Source organism: Manis pentadactyla, chromosome 13 (genome assembly GCF_030020395.1).
Source record: "Manis pentadactyla isolate mManPen7 chromosome 13, mManPen7.hap1, whole genome shotgun sequence".
Taxonomy (NCBI): domain Eukaryota; kingdom Metazoa; phylum Chordata; class Mammalia; order Pholidota; family Manidae; genus Manis; species Manis pentadactyla.
Window position 1 is genome coordinate 34,412,741 of NC_080031.1, and position 26,080 is coordinate 34,438,820.

At 36.2% G+C, this 26,080-nt stretch overlaps 1 protein-coding gene across 4 annotated transcripts in view; it reads right to left on the bottom strand.

Moving 5' to 3' along the window:
• The window catches only part of ALKBH8 (alkB homolog 8, tRNA methyltransferase), a 67,469-nt gene that overhangs the window by 38,302 nt on the left and 3,087 nt on the right, over positions 1 to 26,080 (bottom strand). For 3 of the 4 annotated variants that reach the window (XM_057491041.1, XM_057491044.1, XM_057491043.1), the window contains exons 2-7: positions 23,817 to 23,952; positions 12,128 to 12,365; positions 9,646 to 9,777; positions 8,897 to 8,992; positions 7,424 to 7,528; positions 6,240 to 6,310 (exon numbers count right to left, since the gene is read on the bottom strand). In XM_057491041.1, the coding sequence (XP_057347024.1) occupies positions 6,240 to 6,310; positions 7,424 to 7,528; positions 8,897 to 8,992; positions 9,646 to 9,777; positions 12,128 to 12,365; positions 23,817 to 23,952 (778 nt within the window). The remainder of the gene's footprint in view (positions 1 to 6,239; positions 6,311 to 7,423; positions 7,529 to 8,896; positions 8,993 to 9,645; positions 9,778 to 12,127; positions 12,366 to 23,816; positions 23,953 to 26,080) is intronic. The other variant, XM_057491042.1, reaches the window with a different exon arrangement.

Below are 26,080 nucleotides of genomic sequence, written 5' to 3' on the forward strand. Positions count from 1 at the left end.
ACTCCGTGTTGGGAACTAGGATGAGAGAACAAACATTAGAGCAAAGATGCTCCCAGTGCTCTTATCACTTAGGAAATTATAACAGTTTTAGGAGTTCTGTGCCAGAAACTGGGGCAAAGAGACAAATACATATTTTTTCTATTATGTCATAGGTATAATGTGAGAATACAGTTCTTTTTATTTAAAGAAAACATTTTTATGTTGCTCATGTGAAACCTGAGTGTAAGATTGTATATCAATGACACCTTAATAAAAAAATCTTTATTTAAAAAATTATATGTACATTTTCTATGAAGAATAAATTAATCTTAAAACATTCCATCATAAACTATTATCAGTGTTTTATTTAAATCATCTGTCTCTTAACTAAATCACCTTTGTTAAAAGACCAGAAAAAAATATTAAAAAAAAAATTCACTGAGGGTTCACAATCAGTAATGCTCCCCTGCAACTGCTGAATCATTGTGCCATGTGACAGCTTTGCTCCATGGGAGCTTTCTCCAATTATTCTTTCTGGTTTTTACCTATTTTCTTTATTTTCTAAGATGGCAGAGTCAATAAAGATCAAGTTCCCAGCAGGCTCCTGGGGCATGACAGAGGATAATGTTCAGTTCAAAGCAAGCAAACAAAAAACCCAGACATTCTCATCTTATAAAATCTTTACACATCCAAAATACAACAGAATGAAAACCCCAGACACAGCTATCACTATCACTTAGGTAAAGATACATGACAAGCAAGTACATGAAAGAATGAATAGATCTCCTCCACGTTGGCTAAATATGAAAATGAAGAATATACTGCTACTGGGAACACTTCTGAGAAAGAAGACAAATTTAATCCTAATCTTTATTGGTCAGAAATAGGCTGCAATCATTAACCTTTTAAAACCCCGAAGGGCAAACAGGCAGGAAACAATATGATGTGAAGAATGTGTGATTCCTACAGAATGATGAAAGCTGAGAGGATAGAAGTCACTACATTTAACTGAAGCAAATGTATCACAGCTGAGGATTTAGCAGAAGAGAGAGAAGTCTGCCTGTTTCCCACAGCCAGACAAATATAAACCCTCTGTAGCTAACTAATGTTTTCATTGGACTCAAATGAAATAAAGGATTGCCTTTTATTTTAAACAGCACACACGTGGTTTCCACATACTTCCTCATGGCCATGTCTACCATGTTTAAGTAAGTGGGAAAGGAGGGCCAGAAAGGGCAGACAGACGTAACTGCAAGGACATGAGATTGAAGCTACAAACTATTTACAAAGAGGTACAGCCATGTCAAAAATGTCTGGTTACATGCCTCCCCTGGATTTACAAATATAGAATCCCACTTATCATGAAATAATTGGTCCATTGTGGACAAGAAGAAATTGGAATATTTTTAGTGAAACAAACAGTTTTCTCTCTACAAAAGATGATACTCCCAGAAGTATATTTTGCTAGGCTAGAAAGTAGCTGGAAAAGCAGCTTGCTGATATACCACATTTTTCCAGGGCAGAGGAATTAATAGGAATTTTGCCTTGGAGACCAGTGGCTAATGTCAATGACCTTTAAATCTCTTACCTAAGCCATATTCACCTGCTTAATTTCCATCCTTAAAGACAAGTTAAAATCAAGGACCTCAACAAACCCATTTCCCTTCCCTGACTCCTACTGGCAAGGTATGTTTTAAGAAAACAAAACAAACTAAAGATTAGGAGCCTTGAATCCATTTGCTAAATTTCATAAAAACAAGGATCCAAGATTACCAAGTCTTGTGAAACTCAAAGGAAGGAGACATGACAGCAACACATCCTGGAACTGACGTACAGGACATAGGATCTCCCATCCGACATGAGTAAACGAAATAAGCTCTGCTCCCTTGTCGTGCAGTCAGAGCAATTATATAAAGCATTGGCTTCAATATTCTCGTCATAAGGTGAAAAATACCTCGCATATCAGCACACGGAGATGAGATGGTGCTTGTGGTTGCTCAAGTGGCATCTGCAGCAGAAAATACCACTTTAGCCCAAACACACTTTTTCTCATTGTTCTGTGGGATACGAGAAGCAAAGGTTTGATGTCTGGTGTGAAAACTTTCCTACTTGATCAAATACTATGTATATACCTTTAGGGTACACACCTGGGAACTTGTCTGCAGTATTGCATATAGGAAACAAGCAAAATTAGATCAGGCTCAATTTTTAAAATAAAACATCACAAACAAATCTACTTTAGAGCACATTCAGCAAATGCCACCTTTCAAACACAGCTCTGCTTTAAAAAACTAGGTCTCAGCTGCTAAGAACATAGATTCTGCCATCTCTTCCTTTTCACTCCCAAATACAAATGATTTTGAACTGTCTTATCTGACTGTCTCAGTGGAATATAAAATAAAAAGAAGGCATCTTGGAGTTTCATGGTACATTAAATACACTGCCAAGCAGCACAATAGAAAGCAAAATAAACACGGCACAAGAGAAAAATAAGCTTGAAAAAGAAAAGATGCTAAACTGGAGATAGTTTAGCCCCCACAGAATATTCAATACTATAAATGCTTAGTGTAAAGGCCCATGATGATCACGCTTATGTGTTTGCAATGAGACCACCTGCTATAAGCTCTCGTGTATCACACTGCAGCTTCCTTTGTTTGCAGGAACTCTGAAGTGAATCCACTGCCACCAAAAACCGATTCTCAAAAGAAAAGTCAATCACAAACCACTTCAATAAAATTGTTTTACTTTGTATATGATAAGGCTACAGAGATAATGAGATATTTTAGCTTAAAAATTTTTTTGCATTTTATCACTGTTTACTTGCTAGATTGTCTAGCAAATTATACTCAACAAATATTTTGAATGAATAAATGAATTTGTCATAAATAATTTATTTGAAAATTTAAAAATTGCTTATGAGTGGTGCATCTTAGATTTTTTTACAGAAGGCTTCCTAAATTCCATCTGTTTATTTTCTAGACTTTCCTCCTCAAACAAAATTAACCAACAGACATATATATAGATAACCAAAATGAGAGTAACAAGAACCACAGGAGTCATGAGTATATCTATTCCTGAGGCCACAGACTGTTTCCTATAATGCAAAACATACAATAGGGGTTGCTACACAATGAGATATCACCTCACACCTGTTACAGTGGCTACTATTAAAAATAAAAAATAGCAAGTGTTGACAAGGATCTGGAGAAAAAGGGACCCTTGTGTACTGTTCGTGGGAACATAAATTGGTGCAGCCACAATAGAAAACATTACGGAGGTTCCTCAAAAACTTAACAATAGAATTATTATACGATTCAGCAATTCCACTTCTGGTATTTATCTGAAGTAAACAAAGAAACTAACCTGAAAAGATATCTGAACCTCCATATGCAACATTATTTACAATAAGCATGATATGGAAGCAACCTAAGCATCCACCAATAGATGAGTGGGTAAAGATGTGCAACACACACACACTGTGGAGTATTAGCCATAAAAAAGAATGAAATCTTACCATTTGGGACAATATAGGTGAACACTGAGGGTATTATGCTAAGTAAAATAAGTCAGAGAAAGACAAATACTATGATTTCACTTCCATGTGGAATCTAAAAAACAAAACAAAACCAGACTCATAGGTACAGAGAACAGACTGAAGGTTGCTGCTGAGAGAGGGCTGTGCAGTAGGCAAAAATGGGCAAAGATTGGGATCAAGAGGTACAAGCTTAGTTATAAAATAAATGACATGGAAATGTAATGAATAGACAATATAAAATAATATATTAACTTGCATGGTGACAGATGGTAACTAGATTTACTATGCGATCATTTTATAATGTATATACATTTCAATTTACTACGTCATAAACCTGAAATCAATGTAATCATGTATGTCAATTATGCTTAATAAAAAAATTTAAAGATCTTAGAAATTTTCTGGGAAAAGGAAGAAAGTAAAGAATTAGACATAATCTCAGCCCAGGAGAAACAAACACTAAAAACCAAAACAGTGGTGCACTGACAAATTAGTACAATGAAAAGGAAGCTGGAATAGACATTACAATAAATTTATTACAAAATTAAGAATGTCAAGGATGGGAAGATAAAGAAAAAGGGACAAAAGTATGGGACCCAGACTCTACGTCTGTTGCAAGGAGTTAGGAGAGAATTCAGTCCCACAGTACCAAGAAAACCCAGAACAGCACAGGGTGCAATGGAGGGTGAATGCAAGAAAAGATGAAAGCCATCTTTCTCGTGACCACTTGAAACCCTATTGTGAGGCCATGGGAATAAGAACTTCCTTTATTACAGAAGTGAAGCTTCAAAATAAGTAGCCCAAGAAGCAGCATACCTTAACACCCTTTACCTGTAAGGATGGCTCTAAATTTGAAAAACATTCCACATACATTAACTCATTATATGCTCATCACAATCCTTCAGCCAGGCATGAGGATTATGCCATTTTACAGATGAAATAAAGGACCCCAAATATACTAGACTATTTAAATAGCATGATAAACTTAAATACTTAGTAAATTGTTTTCAAAGTTACCCCCAAATATACTAGACTATTTAAATAGCAATGATAAACTTAAATACTTAGTAAATTGTTTTCAAAGTTACAAAAAGATTCACTTCCCCTCAAAAGCTGTATTTTAAAAGAAAATCTATTGTTCTTGTCATAATTTAGAACATGAATGCTTTCCTGCTATTATAAAGATGACTTTAACCAAAAACTCCACTCAAATTGGCAGATAAAAATGATATGCCTCCAGAGACACGGAATGAAGATAACAATAACAGCAGATTTTCAGTGCAACTAAAGGGCAAGATTTCCCTTTTTTACAACTTTAGTGACTATGCAGTGTTGGAAAACACTTAGTCCCCATTCCTCTTATTTCCCTAGGAGGGGAGGGCATTTCCATAGGAAAGGATGTACAGGAGGAACACACCATGCTTTTCTCCACTCCTTCACTTTCAGCTTCTAGAAGGAATGTCTCAGCTGACTGGTTAGCCGGAGCCAAGCCTGTTTGGCTGAGCCTCCTTCAGACCCAGCTGCTCTGCAGAATCTAGTATATGCTCCTTCATGCCTCTATGACAGGGAAGCCTCTGCCTCTATAGGGGAGATCTCTAGCTGCCCGGCTGCGTCAGTGACAAGGGCAGTATGTCTTCTCTACTTCACAGGTGAAGTATTAACAAGCCCGCTGGCGAGGGCTCTAAAGCCATGCTCTTCCGTGTTTCTCAGTGATCTAGTTGCCACTCTTTTCTCCATTTATCTTTTGTCTCATTTTTCAATTGGTTATACAGTTGAGGGGAAAAAACAAGGATGATCTTTAGTGGTCCCTAGAGCTAGCTACAAGATCGAATAAGAGGTAAAAATAAACCGGACAAAGAGCTCTTTTCCTACCCATCCTCATTACTTTTGAAAGCATTTAATAAAAATCTACACACAGTTGATAAAATGGTTTTGTCTTATCAAATAATGCTAAGTCTCTAGTCACAGTATCAACATGATCATATAAGCTCAGCAAAAATTAAAAAGCCAAAACCCTAAAGACCTAGCGACAGCAACTACACAAACACAAAAAAAATACTAGTAAATAGTATTTGCTTCCAAGAATAGATCATATTTTGAAGCAACCTGTAGTTAGACGAGATGCCCTCATATTTTAAGGATTCTTCTAGATTTAAAACTCTTTATTTCTAATTAAAATTCTGTCTGCATCTTGTATGGATCAGTTTAAATCAGGTGTTCTATATCTTCTTTAGCAGTTCAAGTGAAGTGCAGCTACAGAAATAAATCAGTGCATAGATATGGACCTCTTATTATTCACATGTAAAAATCAGGACATTATCCTCTATTGCTTAGAGTTTTTGAGGGGATTGAATCAGGTAATATAAATGAAAAAATTAATCAAAATTCTGGACACATACACTTTCTTCTTTTTCTTTTTCTATAGCCTGCAGCTACCATATTTTGCCACTAGATGGCAATGCTGCATAAGTAAGATGTTGCACCAAGGGAAGTCTGGATTTTATTTAACTGCAAAAGTTAAATTAAATTCTAGCTATCCAATGAGCTAATAGATATAACCTGGGAAACCTAATAAGAGAGACTATGATAATTTCTCATTTTGTAAGAAATTAAAAGTGTCAATGGTGCCTTTCTCATCTTTAAATCTTAATTCACTTGAATTAAGAAATGGCATTTTTTAAGGTAAGATACTTGTTGATAGCTAATAAAAATGTTGAACATTTACCTCTGACCCCAGACTGAGAGAAATGATTTCATCCTCAAAAGCAGAATGTGTGTCAACGTGAGCAGGAATTCCTGGGATGGAAAATAAGATTAACACATCACTTCATTTTTCTCTTTGGTAGATTTAAGATGACTTTAAATACAGCCTCACACTATTATAGTGAAAACACTGATAATCAGAAGTGTACCATAATTTTAGTTAAAAAGAAACATTTAGGGTGAATATGACTAAACAGAATCAAAATAAATATAAATTAAAATTATCTTATCTTCAACTTCAACTACCACTGGGACTCAGTTCTAAACCAGGACTCAAGACTCACTGCCTAACTAGGACATTTACTGAAATCCAGCCTAAGAGGAAGATGTTAAAGAGAGATACTGAAGTCATTTTTTCCCTTAAACACTATATCCCAAAGTACTTACAGAACAAAAGCAATAGTCAGGTGTGAAAACAGCGTATCAGTAATTAAAACATGGCTGACTACCTATCTTTCAATCTATGTTAACTGAACACCTCTTAAGAAAAAGGCACTTTGCTACACAGTGAAAGTACACGTTGTCATAAGACAAAGTCCCTGTTCTCAGGAAGCATACAGACCAGCAGAAAGACTGATAGGTAACTATGCAATTATAAGACATTATGATAAATGCAGAAAAACCCAAAACCTCCATGATGCCTCCATTAATAAAACATTTAAGACCATTTGATTACTATAAATATGAGATGCAGATCTTGCTAACAGGTACAAAAAAAATCAATAACCTGAAGATTTTTTACTAACAGGTCATCCTAGAGTTGTCTTCCACATTCTCACAGGAGAAGAGCAAGACTACCTAACCAATTAGCCTTCATCTCTGCATCTGTAAACTGATTTGGTTTCTTCCATTATACATGCCTCCTATGGCTTTAAAACCATCTTCCCCACTCTAAATAAAACACTGAGAGGGGATCAAAAAAACAAAATCACAAATAGCAACTGTGTCAGTCTGTTTACCCTTTGAGAAGCAAATTCCTCAAGGGACTAACATGTAGATTTGGAAGGGATTCAAGTCAATGAAGGTAACAAATATAAGCAAACCAGGAGTTAGTATGAGCTAAAACATATGTTTGATCTTAGAGAGTTACACAATCTACTTAGTTATGAAATACATGACTGGAATTTTAAAAGAAGAAATACTCACCATGCCCAGGCTCATACTGGTTGATGGTCAACTGATCAGGTTTATGTTTAATGAAACCTTCATTCAACCACTTTTCCAAAATGCTATCCCAAATGTCAGGAAGACCTGAAGTCAGTAATCATAAAGATGAAACATTAAAATATTTACTTTGCATGTTTTATTCAAAAATAAAAATAATTATTCACTGTGATAATAATCACACAGCTTTTAATTTAGCAGTCAGATCTAAATAGAACAAAAAACCCACAAGCAAACAAAATTTTCTAAAGAATCTTCTCTTTTACTGATTTTTATCAAATAAAACACCCAAAAGAACAATTTTGCTGACAATTTTAGTACTCTGTAAAATAATAAAATTATAAAATTGACTATTACATACTGGTAATTAGCCTGACCACTTTGTTTTTTGTTATTTTAAATTATTCCACTTATTTTAAATTAAATTTTAATTTATTTTAATTATTTCAAAGTGGCACTAACTTACTTTCTTTGGAGTCATAAATGTTACTTCACGAGGGAAGGAAAATTTTTAAATAAGACCAAAGTCATAAAAATACAGATAAATTTAATTCCAACAAAGAATTCTACCAAAGGATTCATAATCAGATTATATAGTAAATTCTTATTAATCAATTACACACACAAAATTGATAAAGATTATGAAAAGTAAGTCACAGAAATGGCCAACCTCACTAGTCATCTAGTGATGTAACTCATGTAACTAATTACAGAGTTAAAAGTTTACAATACAACATGTTGGTAGGAATGAAGGGAAACGGGTCCACACTTGGTCTGAGTATGCTGGTATAGCTGTTTGGGGGGCACTTCATCAGCACCGACATTTTAAAATGAACAAAACTTTGACACAATTCTCAGTTGTCTCCCTAGAGAAACTTTTGCTTACTGCATAAAAAGGTGTATACAAGGATATTCACTGCAGCACTACTTGTAAAAGTCAAAAGCTAGAGATAACCTAAATGTCTATTAAAAGGGAACTGAGTAAGCCATTACTGAATAATCAATAAAATGAAAAACTTTAAGATCTCCAAGACATACCATAAAGGGAAAAGAGTAAGTTGGAATGATATATATAATATGTGAATATACAGCACATACAATATATTACATGTTAACAACTATATACTTTTATAGGTACCTCTATTTGGATATAAACTCATTTTTTCATTTTTTTAAAGGATTGGGAAAATATATACTAACGAGTTAATAGTACTACTCCTGGGAAAAAGTATAGAACTAAGGATAGTGTTCAAGAGGAACTGGAACTTTATCTGCATGATATGATGTTTCTACATCAAAACTGCACTATGCATCTAACTTGTTTTAAATTTATTCAATGTTTCAAAAGCTTACCAAAAGATGACAAATGAAACATTATCCTTAACTAGGATAGACTTCCAATATATTAAATCTTTTTTCAGAACCAGCAATTATTTTTTGTTAACAATTACTTACCCCCAGGTAATGGCTTATCTTTATCTACATTGTTGTTCTCATAGTGGAATTCATAACCAAAATGCTTTACTCTTCTGTGTTTTAAGGACTTTTGAACTATATGAAAAGAAAAAAAAGTGAACTACTTGAAAGAAAATAATTGCAATATTTTATATATTTCAAAGTTGACACTATGAATAAGGTTTGTTTAGTAATGGTAACCTGTTAACTGCAAAATTATTGTCTTTAATAAAATTAAACATTTTATCTAATATCTGCTGTTCTTTTAAGGCTAAAATTATAACAAATGCTTAGAGTTTCTCCCAATCAATCTGAAAGAGTTAAACATGCACACAGGCACACATAAGAATGCTAACTGATCTGGAAAGAGTCAGAGTAACTCTAACTTGCAAGTATCTCCAGGATCACTTTATATTACAGTGGTATGTACTGAACTTCCAATTCCTCATAGGAAATTTGCCTTAGGGTGGACAGGATCAAATAAGATAATATATGTGAAAAGGCTTATCAATGTTAGCTCTACAAATGTTGCCTAATATTAATTAGCTTGGAATTCTAAATTGGTAGCTATGTAAATATTATTTATTATTAATGCTCGTATGAATTGTGTAACATTAGATCCAGGCTACTTTCAGTAATTTTGAGGAAATATTAAGAGTTTCAATACATCACAGAAGGAGGAGAGAAGGAGCAGTAATATGGCATTTTTCAGAAACTCTTAAATAAAGATTTTTATAAGTCTTACTCACCATTTTGATAGTCTGTATCTTCTGACCAGTTAATGCTTTCCAAAAGCATTTTTTCATCATCAGAAGAAACAATTTCTTCTACTACCATGAGGCCTGGAGGTAAGGCTTGATGACCCAACTCTTTCCACTGTACTGTGGGAAACCAGATTAGATAGTCACATACAAAACTTAGTTCCTACATACAAATAACTCAGTTTTAATGTAGGCAGTGGGGGGACACGAGGAAGGCAGTATAACACAGAGAGGACAAGTAGTGATTCTACAGCATCTTACTACACTGATGGACAGTGACTGTAATGGGGTATGTGGTGGGGACTTGATAATGGGGGAAGTCTAGTAACCATAATGTTGCTCATGTAATTGGTACATTAATGATACCAAAATTTAAAAAAAAATTATTCATAGGTTACTTAAAAAAAACATAATAATAATAACTCAGTCCAGCAGCCAGTTATCAGTTCAGAAGAATCCCAATTCTCATCTTCAGAAATAAGAATGCTAAAGGCACACACATATTAAAGTATAAAAATAACGATGAAAATAAAAATTATGGTAAATTTTATCCACTACAATTACCAACAGCAAATAAAATAGTATTTACCTAAATATTATTTGAACATGATTAAGCCACTTTTTAAATCTCATAAGAAACAAGGTTTCTCATAATATCAACAGTATACCTGTAAAAAAGTCAGACTGTCTTTACTGAACACAAAAATTTAAATGCTCAGTTTTGCCCTTAGGTTCTTGATACTAGCTATGGTCAAGTAACAGAAAAATGGACAACATAATACTTTTTAAAGAAATAAAAATACCATTTTATGAAGACTTATTTGGTATATTTAAAGTAATTTAAGTCCCCGTGTCCTTCAAAATTTTAGAAATAGTTCTAAAACAAAAAGAAAAAGAATCTGACTAAAGGGAATAGTGTAATTCACATTTGCTGTTAAGCTATCTGACCATTCATGTTATAGATGTGATTTCTGAACCTTCTCTGTTGAACAGCTTTCATCTCTGAATCATTTAATATAAAAATTCATAAAAACAGTAATAAAAATACTAGATTTTATTAATATTTCAGAAATATAAATAGTGAATGATCTATAAGTACTTATCAACTGCTTACTATATGCTAGGCATTACATTATTTATTCAAATTATATAAGGAAAACTTTGGAAAGAATTCCTTAAGACAGGTAATTTATAGTACAGGTGATTCACATTTAATTTTCTAAGTAGTTTTAAAAAACAATTTTAATAATCTTTTGTACTTGCTATTTAGCAACTATGTGGTGGTAGATACCAAAACAAGTATCAAAACATTTCAGACACAGTTCTATTCTATTCATTCTATTAAAAATGATTTCCAAGGATATAAATGTGATTAAAACAGTCTTAGAAGTACATATGGATCTAATGTAAGATTTCAAATAAAGAACACTCCAAAACTCACTATGTATACTTTCTTAAAGTGTTCAACATACTACCTAAGGGAATACCCAAGGACAGTATTTTATGATCAAAACTATTCAATTTTTCAGAAACTCATCATGAGCACATAAAATATAATCTAGTTTTAAAAATCTGTGAAGTCAGATTTAAAGTCAAATACATAGGCAGTGAGAATTATAAGTTCTAAAATATAACTTTAAAGGAATTTTTTAAAGTTTCCTTTAAGTCTTATTTTATAAAAACATAAATTTGATCAGATTATACTCACCTACCCACCCCCAGAATATCTAAACAAAAGTCTTTAATTGCTTAAATAGGTGGCAAATAAATATAACAGAAGGAGATTGGATGTCTAAATCAAAGTTCATCTTAACACATCTCCTATCCATGGGAGAGTAGTGAAACAATGTAATAATCCCTGTAGTAATTCCGTAAATCAGCCTATAAAACTTTTATATTAAATAAATTAACTTAATTAATTTAAATAAAATTAAAATTTAGAAATTTAGAAATTTAAAAATCAGTTCCTCAATCAAACAAGCATGTTAGCACAGATAGAACATATGAATATTTCCATCATCACAAAAAGTTTATTGGACAGTGCTACTATAAACTTTGGGGATCTTTTGTGAATAACAGTGTTCTTCCATAAATATGAAGCTTGGTACATAAACATTTGGATCAATCAATTCTTAAGTAATTAAATGAAAACTTCTGGGAAGACACTGAAAAATAGATTGGTGATCTGAATTCTCAACATTAAATTTAAAAAAACATGATTAGGTAGCAGCATTCCAAAACAAGTAACCTGCATAATAAATACATTGCTGGGTTGGTGGGACCAGCTCCTTAGAAGTAGGCAATGTCTAAATCACCTCCCTTCAACTACCGGTCACAAAAGGCAAAACCACACGCTTAGAATGTCTGTCAAACAAAAAGGGGCTGGGTCCGATTTTGAACCTCCCAACTTAAGAAAACTCATACAAAAGCAAAGCAGTATTTTTAAAAAGATGTCTGTATAATAATATACCTTTTTCCACAAAATTCAAGTACAGAATGATCTTTTGTCCTAAATCATTCATTATTTCTTTTCCATTGAGGGTAACACAGGCTTTCTCAGATTCTTCTGTAGTTTTGTATCTTACAAATGAGTAGGGCTTCGTAGGCGGCATCAGGAGAGCGTCCACCGCTCCGCACGCCTCTAAGACCAGGAGCAGCCGGGTCCTGCTCACACCGTTACCCAGACCACCATTGGCAACAACCAGGCTCTTAAAAAAACAAAAAGAAAGGACCATCATGTTTATTTTTTGACCTGTTTAAAATAAAGATAAAGTTTTTAAATAAAATTAATATTTTTAAATAAGATAAAATAAGATTTTTTTAAGTACAATCTCTACAAAGGTATAGCTAAGAGAACTAAAAAAGGTGTAACTAAGCATTCCATGTGGTGATTACTTGCTTTTCTAATTTCATACAAAGTACAAAAATCAATTTACTAAATAATGGGAATTTAAAAGTACGCCTATGTTGTAAATATTACTAATTTTTTAAATAGCCTTTTCAGTAAAATATTCCTTTTTTAATAACCATACAAACAAATTAAAAGATAACTCCTTCACTGTTCAAACATAAATTTAACATAATGAAAGAGAAATAAAAGAAAGGAGAAGGAATAAGGAGTTACACAAGACTTGCGTTTTGTCAGACACTGTGCGCGACATGCTTTTACCTACTTAGTCCTCATTAACACAATCTTCACGACAGTCCTACACAGTGAGTACTACGGGCCCCACCTCACAGAGGAAGAAACTGAAAATCAGAAAATTAGGTTAAGGGAGTGACTAGGGGAGCTGGATTTCAAGCCTATTTCTGTCTGTTAAGTTTCCAGAATCCACACTTTTGATATAACAAGATAATACAATGTTTCCTAAAAACTAAAGTAAAGGTACTGGCTCAAAGAAAAACCAATTATAGGTTCTACTGAACACAAAATAGGAAAATTTTCCTCTGTGCCTGAATAATTCAGTCATTTTGCAATTAAAATTCTTTCCTTTGTAAGTTCATGCTTACTTCCTACTATTTGCAGTGTGGCACCAAGCTTTATTCAAGGGATTTTGTGGGGAGGGAAGAGCTCTTCTATTTTTCATTCAGATGGTTAAGGCCTAGTACCCTTATCATCTTTCTACTTACAAAGCATTCTATACAGTGTTAAGATCTTTAATTTATGAGCTATGACTCCCCAAAACTGCAATACAACAAAAGTAAACAAATGATGGCTTGCTCTCCCTCTCTCATCACATACCCGGCACTGGCAAACTGATTCTGAAAAGGGACAGATGGTGAGTAGTTTAGGCTTCGCAGGTCATGTAAGTCTCTGTCCATATTCTTGTTCTTATTTTTTAACCATTTAAAAATGTAAAACTCATTCTTAGCTCACAAGTCAGACTTGACCCAAGCACAACAGCTTGCCAAACCGATTCACGCTATGCTGGAGATTAAGAACATAATGTATTACTGTCATACACACAAAATAGGAATATCTATAACCTTGTTTTAAAAGAATGTAATAATTCTTATAAAAATTCAATAATAAGAAAACTAAAGCTCTGTTCTGCCATGGACAGCCAATACATTATATGTATACAGGCATACATGTACACATAATAAACAGTAATACAATAATATAAAATATGGTATAAAAGTTAGTCTCAGATGGCTGGCCCTGTACGTTATCCAATGAAGTTTGTAAAGTACCAAAATAATCTGGTTATATGCAGCTACAGTTACAAAAACATTTCCATTATTACCAAACTTAAGGAAATGCAAAGGTCTTATAAATATCAAGGGTCCAGTGCCCCATCTAGGAAATGAGAAAGATGGTGACATGTGACTTGAGGAATCCTAGTAGTCATCAAAGATGCAGTCTAAGTGATCTGTGGGAAATTTTAAAGGCAAGCCAAACAAAAACAAGTGCACTAGGGGAAGGAAAGGAGGCACTTGTTTCCTATTACATGTGAATTGTACAATACAATTAAATGCAATAATTCTTTCATTTATAATTGTTCAGTCAAGCAACTTTCCCAGCAATACGAAATAGAGAACTCAGAATTTTTTTTATCTTCAATCATGACAATTTTTTTTTTTTTTGTGAGGGCATCTCTCATATTTATTGATCAAATGGTTGCTAACAACAATAAAATTCTGTATAGGGGAGTCAATGCTCAATGCACAATCGTTAATCCATTCCAAGCCTAATTTTCGTCAGTCTCCAATCTTCTGAGGCATAACAAACAAGTTCTTACATGGAGAACAAATTCTTACATAGTGAATAAGTTCTTACATGGTGAACAGTACAAGGGCAGCCATCACAGAAACCTTCGGTTTTGCTCATGCATTATGAACTGTAAACAGTCAGTTCAAATATGAATACTCATTTAATTTTTATACTTGAGTTATATGTGGATACCACATTTCTCTCTTTATTATTATTTTTTTTAATAAAATGCTGAAGTGGTAGGTAGATACAAGATAAAGGTAGAAAACATAGTTTAGTGTTGTAAGAGAGCAAATGTAGATGATCAAGTGTGTGCCTGTAGACTATGTGTTAATCCAAGCTAGACAAGGGCAATAAAACATCCACGTATGCAGAAGATTTCTCTCAGAACGGGGGGGTGAGGTTCTAAGCCTCACCTCTGTTGATCCCCAATTTCTCACCTGATGACCCCCCTGCGACTGTGCCTGTCTTAGGTTGTTCCTCCCTTGAGGAATCTTACCCATCTCTGGCTAACCAGTCATCTTCCAGGGCCATACAGGGAAATGTAAAGTTGGTAAGTGAGAGAGAAGCCTTATTGATTGAAAAGGTTAGCTTTTTATTTCTTTGCATATTTATGCCCTGTAGCTTCTATGCCCAGCATTTGTCTTGAGGTATCTTTACCACTTGGAAGAATTATGATACTCGGTAAATTTGATATGAGGCACGAATTCTATTTAAGGGTTGTAATTAGGAAGGAAGAAGAAAAGCTATAGAAGTAGCAGGCGGCAGAAAACCTGGGAAGATTGATTATTTCTTTGACATATCTTCTTGTAGAGTAACTTCAGCATATATAGGTTTTAAGCTACTACTTAAATTGCGCACACACATTAACATAATAGGAGTATAGTTACATAACCAAAGCATACCTGTAATTACCAGCCATCTCCAGTGAAACCAAGAAAACCAGTTAGGCACCTTAGGCATTTGTGAAAACTTATCTATGATATGGTGGATATTGTCCAACTGAACTAGAACAGTCTGAGAGAAATCAAATTAAAACAACCCATTCCTGGGGAATGTTCACATCCCTTATGTTCTTTTAACAGTAAATAGTCTGTAGTTGTAAGATTTTGGAGAGCTACAATTTGCACTTCTCCTAATTCTTGGTTGAGTTCCAACAGTATAGATAAAATTTGTTGTTTTACTGTATGCACAGGCCAGCTTAGATATCTCCTTCCTCATTCCCATGGCAAGTCCAGGAACTGGTGGGATGAGTGCATCTACAGCTGTAGCAGTGCGTGGATCTTTGTTGGGGTTTTTTGATGATCATCTTCTGGCATGAGGCTTCCAGAGAGTGCTGATGTTGGAAGTTCTTTTTCCTATCGTATCTGAGTTCATTTTCGGTGTAGCCCAATTAGGCTTTGATCCTCTGTATAAACACAAACAGACCCTTTGCCTACACTTTTATATGCCCTTTATACTCTTGTGTAGAACTCATTGGAGGTTACCACACAGGAACTGCCCTTTTTTTTTTTTGGTATCACTAATCTACACTTACATGACGAATATTATGTTTACTAGGCTCTCCCCTATACCAGGTCCCCCCTATAAACCCCTTTACACTCACTGTCCATCAGCATAGCAAAATGTTGTAGAATCACTACTTGCCTTCTCTGTGTTGTACAGCCCTCCCTTTTCTCCTACCCCCCCATGCATGCTAATCTTAATACCCCCCTACTTCTACCCCCCCCCTTTTCCCTCCCTACCCACCCATCCTCCCCAGTCCCTTTCCCTTTGGTACCTGTTAGTCCATTCTTGAGTTCTGTGATTCTGCTGCTGTTTTGTTCCTTCAGTTTTTCCTTTGTTCTTATATTCCACAGATAAGTGAAATCATTTGGTATTTCTCTATCTCCGCTTGGCTTGTTTCACTGAGCATAATACCCTCCAGCTCCATCCATGTCGCTGCAAATGGTTGGATTTGCCCTTTTCTTATGGTTGAGTAGTATTCCATTGTGTATATGTACCACTTCTTCTTTATCCATTCATCTATCGATGGATATTTAGGTTGCTTCCAATTCTTGGCTATTGTAAATAGTGCTGCGATAAACATAGGGGTGCACTGATCTTTCTCATACTTGATTGCTGCATTCTTAGGGTAAATTCCTAGGAGTGCAATTCCTGTGTCAAATGGTAGGTCTGTTTTGAGCATTTTGATGTACCTCCATACTGCTTTCCACAATGGTTGAACTAACTTACATTCCCACAAGCAGTGTAGGAGGGTTCCCCTTTCTCCACAGCCTCGCCAGCATTTGTTGTTGTTTGTCTTTTGGATGGCAGCCATCCTTACTGGTGTGAGGTGATACCTCATTGTAGTTTTAATTTGCATTTCTCTGATAATTAGCGATGTGGAGCATCTCTTCATGTGTCTGTTGGCCATCTGCATTTCTGTTTTGGAGAACTGTCTGTTCAGTTCCTCTGCCCATTTTTTAATTGGGTTATTTGTTTTTTGTTTGTTGAGACGTGTGAGCTCATTATATATTCTGGACGTCAAGCCTTTATCGGATGTGTCATTTTCAAATATATTTTCCCATACTGTAGGGTTCCTTTTTCTTCTATTGATGGTGTCTTTTACTGTACAGAAGCTTTTCAGCTTAATATAGTCCCACTTATTCATTTCTGCTGTTGTTTTCCTTGCCCAGGGAGATATGTTCAAGAAGAGGTCACTCATGTTTATGTCTAAGAGGTTTTTGCCTATGTTCTCTTCCAAGAGTTTAATGGTTTCATGACTTACATTCAGGTCTTTGATCCATTTTGAGTTTACTTTTGTATATGGGGTTAGACAATGGTCCACTTTCATTCTCCTACATGTAGCTGTCCAGCACATCTGTTGAGGAGACTGTCCTTTCGCCACTGTATGTCCATGGCTCCTTTATCAAATATTAATTGACCATATATGTCTGGGTTAATGTCTGGAGTCTCTAGTCTGTTCCATTGGTCTGTGGCTCTGCTCTTGTGCCAGTACCAAATTGTCTTGATTACTATGGCTCTATAGTAGAGCTTGAAGTTGGGGAGTGAGATCCCCCTACTTTATTCTTCTTTCTCAGGATTGCTTTGGCTATTCAGGGTCTTTGGTGTTTCCATATGAATTTTTGAATTATTTGTTCCAGTTCATAGAAGAATGTTGCTGGTAGTTTCATAGGAATTGCATCAAATCTGTATATTGATTGCTTTGGGCAGGATGGCCATTTTGACGATATTATTTCTTCCTAGCCACGAGCATGGGATGAGTTTCCATCTGTTAGTGTCCCCTTTAATTTCTCTTAAGAGTGACTTGTAGTTTTCAGAGTATAAGTCTTTCACTTCCTTGGTTAGGTTTATTCCTAGGTATTTTATTTTTTTTGATGCAATTGTGAATGGAGTTGTTTTCCTGATTTCTCTTTCTGTTGGTTCATTGTTAGTGTATAGGAAAGCCACAGATTTCTGTGTGTTGATTTTGTATCCTGCAAATTTGCTGAATTCCGATATCAGTTGTAGTAGTTTTGGGGTGGAATCTTTAGGGTTTTTTATGTACAGTATCATGTCATCTGCAAATAGTGACAGTTTAACTTCTTCTTTACCAATCTGGATTCCTTGTATTTCTTTATTTTGTCTGATTGCCGTGGCTAGGACCTCCAGTACTATGTTAAATAACAGTGGAGAGAGTGGGCATCCCTGTCTAGTTCCCGATCTCAGAGAAAATCCTTTCAGCTTCTCGCTGTTCAGTATAATGTTGGCTGTGGGTTTATCATAGATGGCCTTTATTATGTTGAGGTACTTGCCCTCTATTCCCATTTTGCTGAGAGTTTTTATCATGAATGGATGTTGAACTTTGTCAAATGCTTTTTCAGCATCTATGGAGATTATCATGTGGTTTTTGTCTTTCTTTTTGTTGATGTGGTGGATGATGTTGATGGACTTTTGAATGTTATACCATCCTTGCATCCCTGGGATGAATCCCACTTGGTCATGGTGTATGATCCTTTTGATGTATTTTTGAATTCGGTTTGCTAATATTTTGTTGAGTATTTTTGCATCTACGTTCATCAGGGATATCGGTCTGTAGTTTTCTTTTGTGGTGGGGTCTTTGCCTGGTTTTGGTATTAGGGTGATGTTAGCTTCATAGAATGAGTTTGGGAGTATCCCCTCCTCCTCTATTTTTTGGAAAACTCTAAGGAGAATGGGTATTATGTCTTCCCTGTATGTCTGATAAAATTCCGAGGTAAATCCATCTGGCCCGGGGGTTTTGTTCTTTGGTAGTTTTTTGATTACCGCTTCAATTTCGTTGCTGGTAATTGGTCTGTTTAGATTTTCTGTTTCTTTCTGGGTCAGTCTTGGAAGGTTGTATTTTTCTAGGAAGTTGTCCATTTCTCCTAGGTTTCCCAGCTTGTTAGCATATAGGTTTTCATAGTATTCTCTAATAATTCTTTGTATTTCTGTGGGGTTCGTCGTGATTTTTCCTTTCTCATTTCTGATACTGTTGATTTGTGTTGACTCTCTTTTCTTCTTAATAAGTCTGGCTAGAGGCTTATCTATTTTGTTTATTTTATCAAAGAACCAGTTCTTGGTTTCATTGATTTTTGCTATTGTTTTATTCTTCTCAATTTTATTTATTTCTTCTCTGATCTTTATTATGTCCCTCCGTCTGCTGACCTTAGGCCTCATCTGTTCTTCTTTTTCCAATTTCGATAATTGTGACATTAGACCATTCATTTGGGATTTTTCTTCCTTTTTTAAATATGCTTGGACTGCTATATACTTTCCTCTTAAGACTGCTTTTGCTGCATCCCACAGAAGTTGGGGCTTAGTGTTGTTGTTTCCATATATTGCTGGATCTTCATTTTGATTTGGTCATTGATCCATTGATTATTTAGGAGCGTGTTGTTAAGCCTCCATGTGTTTGTGAGCCTCTTTGCTTTCTTTGTACAGTTTATTTCTAGTTTTATGCCTTTGTGGTCTGAAAAGTTGGTTGGTAGGATTTCAATCTTTTGGAATTTTCTGAGGCTCTATTTGTGGCCTAGTATGTGGTCTATTCTGGAGAATGTTCCATGTGCACTTGAGAAGAATGTATATCCTGTTGCTTTTGGAGGTAGAGTTCTATAGATGTCTATTAGGTCCATCTGCTCTACTGTGTTGTTCAGTGCTTCCGTGTCCTTACTTATTTTCTACCCAGTGGATCTATCCTTTGGGGTGAGTGGTGTGTTGAAGTCTCCTAGAATGAATGCACTGCAGTCTATTTCCCCCTTTAGTTCTGTTAGTATTTGTTTCACATATGCTGGGGCTCCTGTGTTGGGTGCATATATATTTAGAATGGTTATATCCTCTTGTTGAATTGAGCCCTTTATCATTATGTAGTGTCCTTCTTTATCTCTTGTTACTGTCTTTGTTTTGAAGTCTATTTTGTCTGATATTAGTACTGCAACCCCTGCTTTCTTCTCACTGTTGTTTGCTTGAAATATGTTTTTCCATCCCTTGACTTTTAGTCTGTACATGTCTCTGGGTTTGAGGTGAGTTTCTTGTAAGCAGCGTATAGATGGATCTTGCTTTTTTATCCATTCTATTACTCTATGTCTTTTGATTGGTGCATTCACCCCATTAACATTTAGGGTGACTATTGAAAGATATGTACTTATTGCCATTGCAGGCTTTAAATTTGTGGTTACCAAAGGTTCAAGGTTAGCCTCTTTAGTATCTTACTGCCTAACTTAGCTCGCTTATTGAGCTGTTATATACACTGTCTGGAGATTCTTTTCTTCTCTCCATTCTTATTCCTTCTCCTCGATTCTTCATATGTTGGGTGTTTTGTGCTGTGCTCTTTCTAGGAGTGCTCCCATCTAGAGCAGTCCCTGTAAGATGTTCTGTAGAGGTGGTTTCTGGGAATCAAATTCCCTCAGCTTTTGTTTATCTGGGAATTGTTTAATCCCACCGTCATATTTGAATGATAGTCGTGCTGGATACAGTATCCTTGGTTCAAGGCCCTTCTGTTTCATTGTATTAAATATATCATGCCATTCTCTTCTGGACTGTAGGGTTTTTGTCAAGAAGTCTGATGTTAGCCTGATGGGTTTTCCTTTATAGGTGACCTTTTTCTCTCTAGCTGCCTTTAAAACTCTTTCCTTGTCCTTGGTCTTTGCCACTTAATTATTATGTGTCTTGGTGTTGTCCTCCTTGGATCCTTTCTGTTGGGGGTTCTGTGTATTTCCGTGGTCTGTTTGATTATTTCCTCCCCCAGTTTGGGGAAGTTTTCAACAATTATTTCTTCTAAGATACTTTCCATCTCTTTTCCTCTCTCTTCTTCTTCTGGAACCCCTATAATATGGATATTGTTCCTTTTGGATTGGTCACACAGTTCTCTTAACATTGTTTCATTCCTGGAGATCCTTTTGTCTCTCTCTATGTCAGCTTCTATGCGTTCCTGTTCTCTGGTTTCAATTCCATCAATGGCCTCTTGCATCCTATCCATTCTGCTTATAAACCCTTCCAGAGTTTGTTTCATTTGTGCGATCTCCTTTCTGGCATCTGTGATCTCCCTCCGGACTTCATCCCATTTCTGTTGCGTATTTCTCTGCATCTCTGTCAGCATGTTTATGATTCTTATTTTGAATTCTTTGTCAGGAAGACTGGTTAGGTCTGTCTTCTTCTCTGGTGTTGTCTCTGTGATCTTTGTCTGTCTGTAGCTTTGCCTTTTCATGGTGATAGGAATAGTTTGCAGAGCTGGGACGAGTGACGGCTGGAATAACTTCCCTTCTTGTTGGTTTGTGGCCCTCCTCTCCTGGGAGAACAGCGACCTCTAGTGGCTTGTGCTGGGCAGCTGCGCGCAGACAGGGTTTCTGCTTCCTACCGGGCTGCTATGGAGTTAATCTCCGCTGTTGCTGTGGGTGTGGCCTGGTTCGGGCAGCTACTCCAAAATGGTGGAGTCGCGTTGGAGCAGGAGCTGCTGGGAGGCTATTTATCTCCGTAAGGGGCCTCCCTGCTCCCTGCAGCCCAGGGGTTAGGGTGCCCAGAGATCCCCGGATTCCGTACCTCTGGATTAAGTGTCCCACCCTGCCCCTTTAAGACTTCCAAAAAGCACCCACCAAAACAAAACAACAACCACAAAAAAAAAAAAAAAAATTTAAATTAAAAAAAAAAAATTTTTTTTTTTAATTAAAAAAAAAAAAAAGTGGCCGCTTGTTTTTCTTTATGCTCCGGCGCCAGCCTCAGGCATCTGCTCACCGGTCTTGCTGCCCTGTATCCCTAGTATTGGGGGCCCTATCCCTTTAAGACTTCCAAAAAGCGTTCGCCAGAACAAAACAGAAAAAAAAAAAAAAAAAAAAAGGTCGCACGCTTTTCTGGTGTCCTCCGGCGCCAGGCCACCGGTGCCCGCTCACTGTTCTTGCTTCCCTGTTTCCCTAGTATTGGGGGCCCTATCCCTTTAAGACTTCCAAAAAGTGCTCGCCAAAACAAAACAGCAAAAAAAAAAAAAAAAAAAAGGTCGCGCGCTTTTCTTATGTCCTCCGGCGCCCAGCCTCCAGTGCCCGCTCACTGTTCTTGCTGCCCTGTTTCCCTAGCATCCAGGGCCCCCTGGGCACGTACTGTGTCTGCACTCTGGCCTGGATGGCTGGGGCTGGGTGTTCGGCAGTCCTGGGCTCCGTCTCCCTCCCGCTCTGCCTGCTCTTCTCCCGCCGGGAGCTGGGGGGAGGGGCGCTCGGCTCCCGCGGGGCCGGGGCTTGTATCTTACCCCCTTCGCGAGGCGCTGGGTTCTCTCAGGTGCGGATGTGGTCTGGATATTGTCCTGTGTCCTCTGGTCTTTATTCTAGGAAGGGTTGTCTTTGTTATATTTTCATAGATATATGTGGTTTTGGGAGGAGATTTCTGCTGCTCTACTCACGCCGCCATCTTGGCTGCACCCCCCCAATCATGACAATTTGAAGATCATCGCTCTAGAAAAATTTCACCATGGCTATAAATTTGAAGGAAGTCATCTACACTTGTGCGACATCATGAAAAGTGCATTTGTTCTCCTTTGGATGGGTAATATATAATTGGAGGTCCTTATACAATTTCATTCTTTTCCTTTAAAAATACTGTGGAGAGAAAAATCAACAAGCCCAAATAAGATGACAATTTGGAAGCCAAGAAATTGAGATTTAAGCTTCCAGAGACCATGAAGAAAAGACAGATTAAACCAGAAACAAGCTTCAGAGGCAGTAAAGAAACTTAACCTATTTCTTTTTCTACCATTTCTCTTCACAACCCCTGTAAGGAAAAGAAAGCAAGTTACGTTTGGGAGGAGATGAGAGTAGGTTATGTCAGTGTAAGCCTCTGAGAACCTCACAGCTTCAGTGCCTCTTGGCAGAAATAGCCAAGTGTGTGCAGAAATATTAATTCTAATCTATTACCTATTCCATCATTTTCATAGGGATTGTTTTAAAATCTCTGAAGTCACTGATATTTAACAAAATCTAAGTATGGGCCTCTAACCTGCTAAATATAAATTTCCCTCAACAGACTACTCATTCCTAAACTCTGATGCGGCACAGAAGGCACCGTAAGCACACACGAGGGAATGGCACTGGCCTGAGAGTCTAGAGACCTAAATTTTAATCCCAGCTTCACCTTCTCATTTGTTTCTCTTTGGCCCTCAGTTAGACGATGACTAAGCTTCCTTGCTATTCATATCATTTATCTTTAGAACCAGAAAGAAAATTCCTATAGCATTTTAATGACTAGTAAGCACTGTCACATACACATTCTTTTTAGAATCTAACAATCCAATGGGATAAAGTGTTATGCAATACTATGTCCTTATGATGAAGAAAGCTGAGGTCAAAGGGCATTACTCTTGCCCAATGAAGTGGAGAAGCTAAGAATTAAACTAAGTTCTTCTAATTCATAGCCCAGGTAGTCTCATAATCATATGTAAATTTAATTATTGCCATCAGATAATAAAAAGGCTTTGTAAATAAAGTCCAATAAATAAAAAATGTTCTATAGCATACAATCAAAATACTTTATAATACAGGTGAAGTCAAGAATAGAAAAAAGATTGCATTAAGATACAAAAGATCTAGCTTCAGTTTTCTATTCAGCCACTTTGTATCAATGGACACACCATAACCTCTCAGAACCTTAGTTTTCTCACCTATCTCATAAGGATTTTTAGGGAGTTAAATAAAATAATGAATATAAGTATGCTTGGTAAACTGTAAACAGTTGTATAATGTTACTGTTATTAACACATACCCACAACTTCTAGTTCAATCAACACAATAATGAAAATTCAAACTATACTAAGTCCCAAAATAGAAAGTTCACAAGTCTTATTAAATATCGATGTAATACATGACTAATTACAGCCTTTTTCTCTTAGCAATTACTAGTAAATATGACTAACACATTAAAATGGCAATATATTTACATTCAGATGATAGTAATAATTTCAGGTCACCTCAGTGGCACAGGATACTGTCTCAATGCCTTCATGTCTCAGCAACGTATGCCTGGCTTTAATCTGCTTTCTTAAGAACTTCTTCTCACTTTTACTGAGTTTGTAATTACTCTGATGGTTGCTGTCCATGGCAATACTGCAAAAATAACAGTACACAGTGTCAACCTTAAGAGTCCTAAAGGGACAGTTACAATGATGCTATTCATATATTCCAGTTTATAAATATTTCTAGGAAATAGTTTTTTTAAATGCTTACTTTACCTTTCACCAACCAAGAGAAGTGAAAACAAACAGCTGCATGGAGAATAAAGGAGTATTTAAGAAAGTAGCAAGCAAAAACATCTACCAGCTTCTCTGGTGGTTCTACAAAACGTTCCCATGCTTTAGCTCTATTAAGTGAGCTATTTTACCCACAGGCCTGGCTTATTAAGTCCTAGATAAAATATGCCAAGGACAAATTTCAAAAACAGTGTTAGGAAATAAAAAAACTACAAAACAAAAAATTCACAGAAGAATATACAGTATAATACCACTTACATAAGTTCAGAACCCAAAAGTAAGCCATGTATTGTTTAGAAATACATATATAGTAAAAGAAAAGCAAGGAAACAACAGACAAAATTCAGAAGAGAAGTTATCTCGTGGGGGAAGGAGAGGAACGTATTATGAAAGAGACACATAAAATCACCAGGTATTTCTTAAGATAGACAGTGTTTAGGTGTTTATTATTTTTTAAGCTATACATGTTACCTATTTGTGTATCTATAATTTCTTAAAAACAGATATAAGAACACCATAAAGTCATTTTCCTTTTATTGAAATACGTCAATCAGTAAGTAGTGACTGAGTGCTTTGCCAAAGAGGCCTTCACAGTATCAGGACCCTACATCATGCTTTATTATAGTAGCCTATTTTATTTTGTTCACAGAATTTAACACAATTTGTGATGATTCATTTTTTACCCTAATTCCCCCATCAGGATGTAAACTACAAGATAGAAGGAATGTTACCACACAGTAGGTGCCCAATATACATTTGTTGAGGGGATAAACAAATGATAATGGTGAGTGCACACCTGCCTGTTTAGGGTTTCAGCACTCTGCAGCATGCAACTACAATACACAGCTTACACCTTCAACAAGTTTACAAGTTAGATGAAGAAAGCAAATACTAAACAATGAAAGAATATGACACACCTTCATGTAATTAGGTGGTAATGATGCAGTCTTCAGGTGTGACATGAATTAAAGACAAACAAAATTAGAACAATGTTAACTGGTGAAGTCTGGGAGAACTTCAGAACATAAGGAGACTTGAGCTGAGTATTTAAGGATAGTAAGAATAAAAAATCCTACGGAAGGGAGTGTATCCAGTGAGGCAATGAAGAGAAGCTGAAACAGAAATGCATGTGATCTGCAAACACAGTGAGAGGCAGGCATAATTTTTTTAGAGCAGGAAACGCTGGCTGGTCCACCAATCCCATTCTTCACCCACTTGAAAATCTCCAAAGTTAGCAAACAAAATAAATTTAGGAAGTAAAATCATATTCCAAAACAGCTCATAAACAGTCAAAATTCTAATTACTAATCTTTATGTATAAAGAAAAATGCCAAATCTATTGAAAGCACAGCCAGGAGTCCAGCCTAACTAACACACAGGACACATGTGATAGAGGAGGCAAGGCCAGCAAAGCAGGCTAGAGGGAAAGCGTAACAGGGAAGCGACAGGCAAGAGGGTCTGCAAGAATCCAGCTTGGCAAACAGAAATGCTGGCCTGACCTAGGAAAAGAGGGCGAGAGCAAAAGAAAAATTCCAGCACTACCAATAGGCCCTGATGACGACACAGATGTGAGGGGAGAAAGGAAGCACAGATCACTTACTAACAGGACGGAGCCTGGGTGACTTACAGAGACTCGCAATGTCATTTCAAACAGAGAAAGTCAAAAGGTCAGGAGGAGCTGCTCAGTAAGAGAGGTAATGAGTCAGATTTAGGATATAACACACTTGAGGTACTGGTGAGATAGCGTTCCAACATCTGGCTGGCAGATGACAACATGAAAAGAAGAGGAGAAGAGGTTAGAGAAAGTTTTAGGTATCATCATTTGACAGAAAGGGGATAGCTGAATGGACAGTTTTTATATTGAACTAATTACAATTATTTGCTCTAATATTCATACCTTTTCAATGGACTATGTGTTGAGAACAAGGATTAAATTAGATTTTTCTTTGTTTACCCAGAACCTCCTTCATTGCTATGAGAAAGTA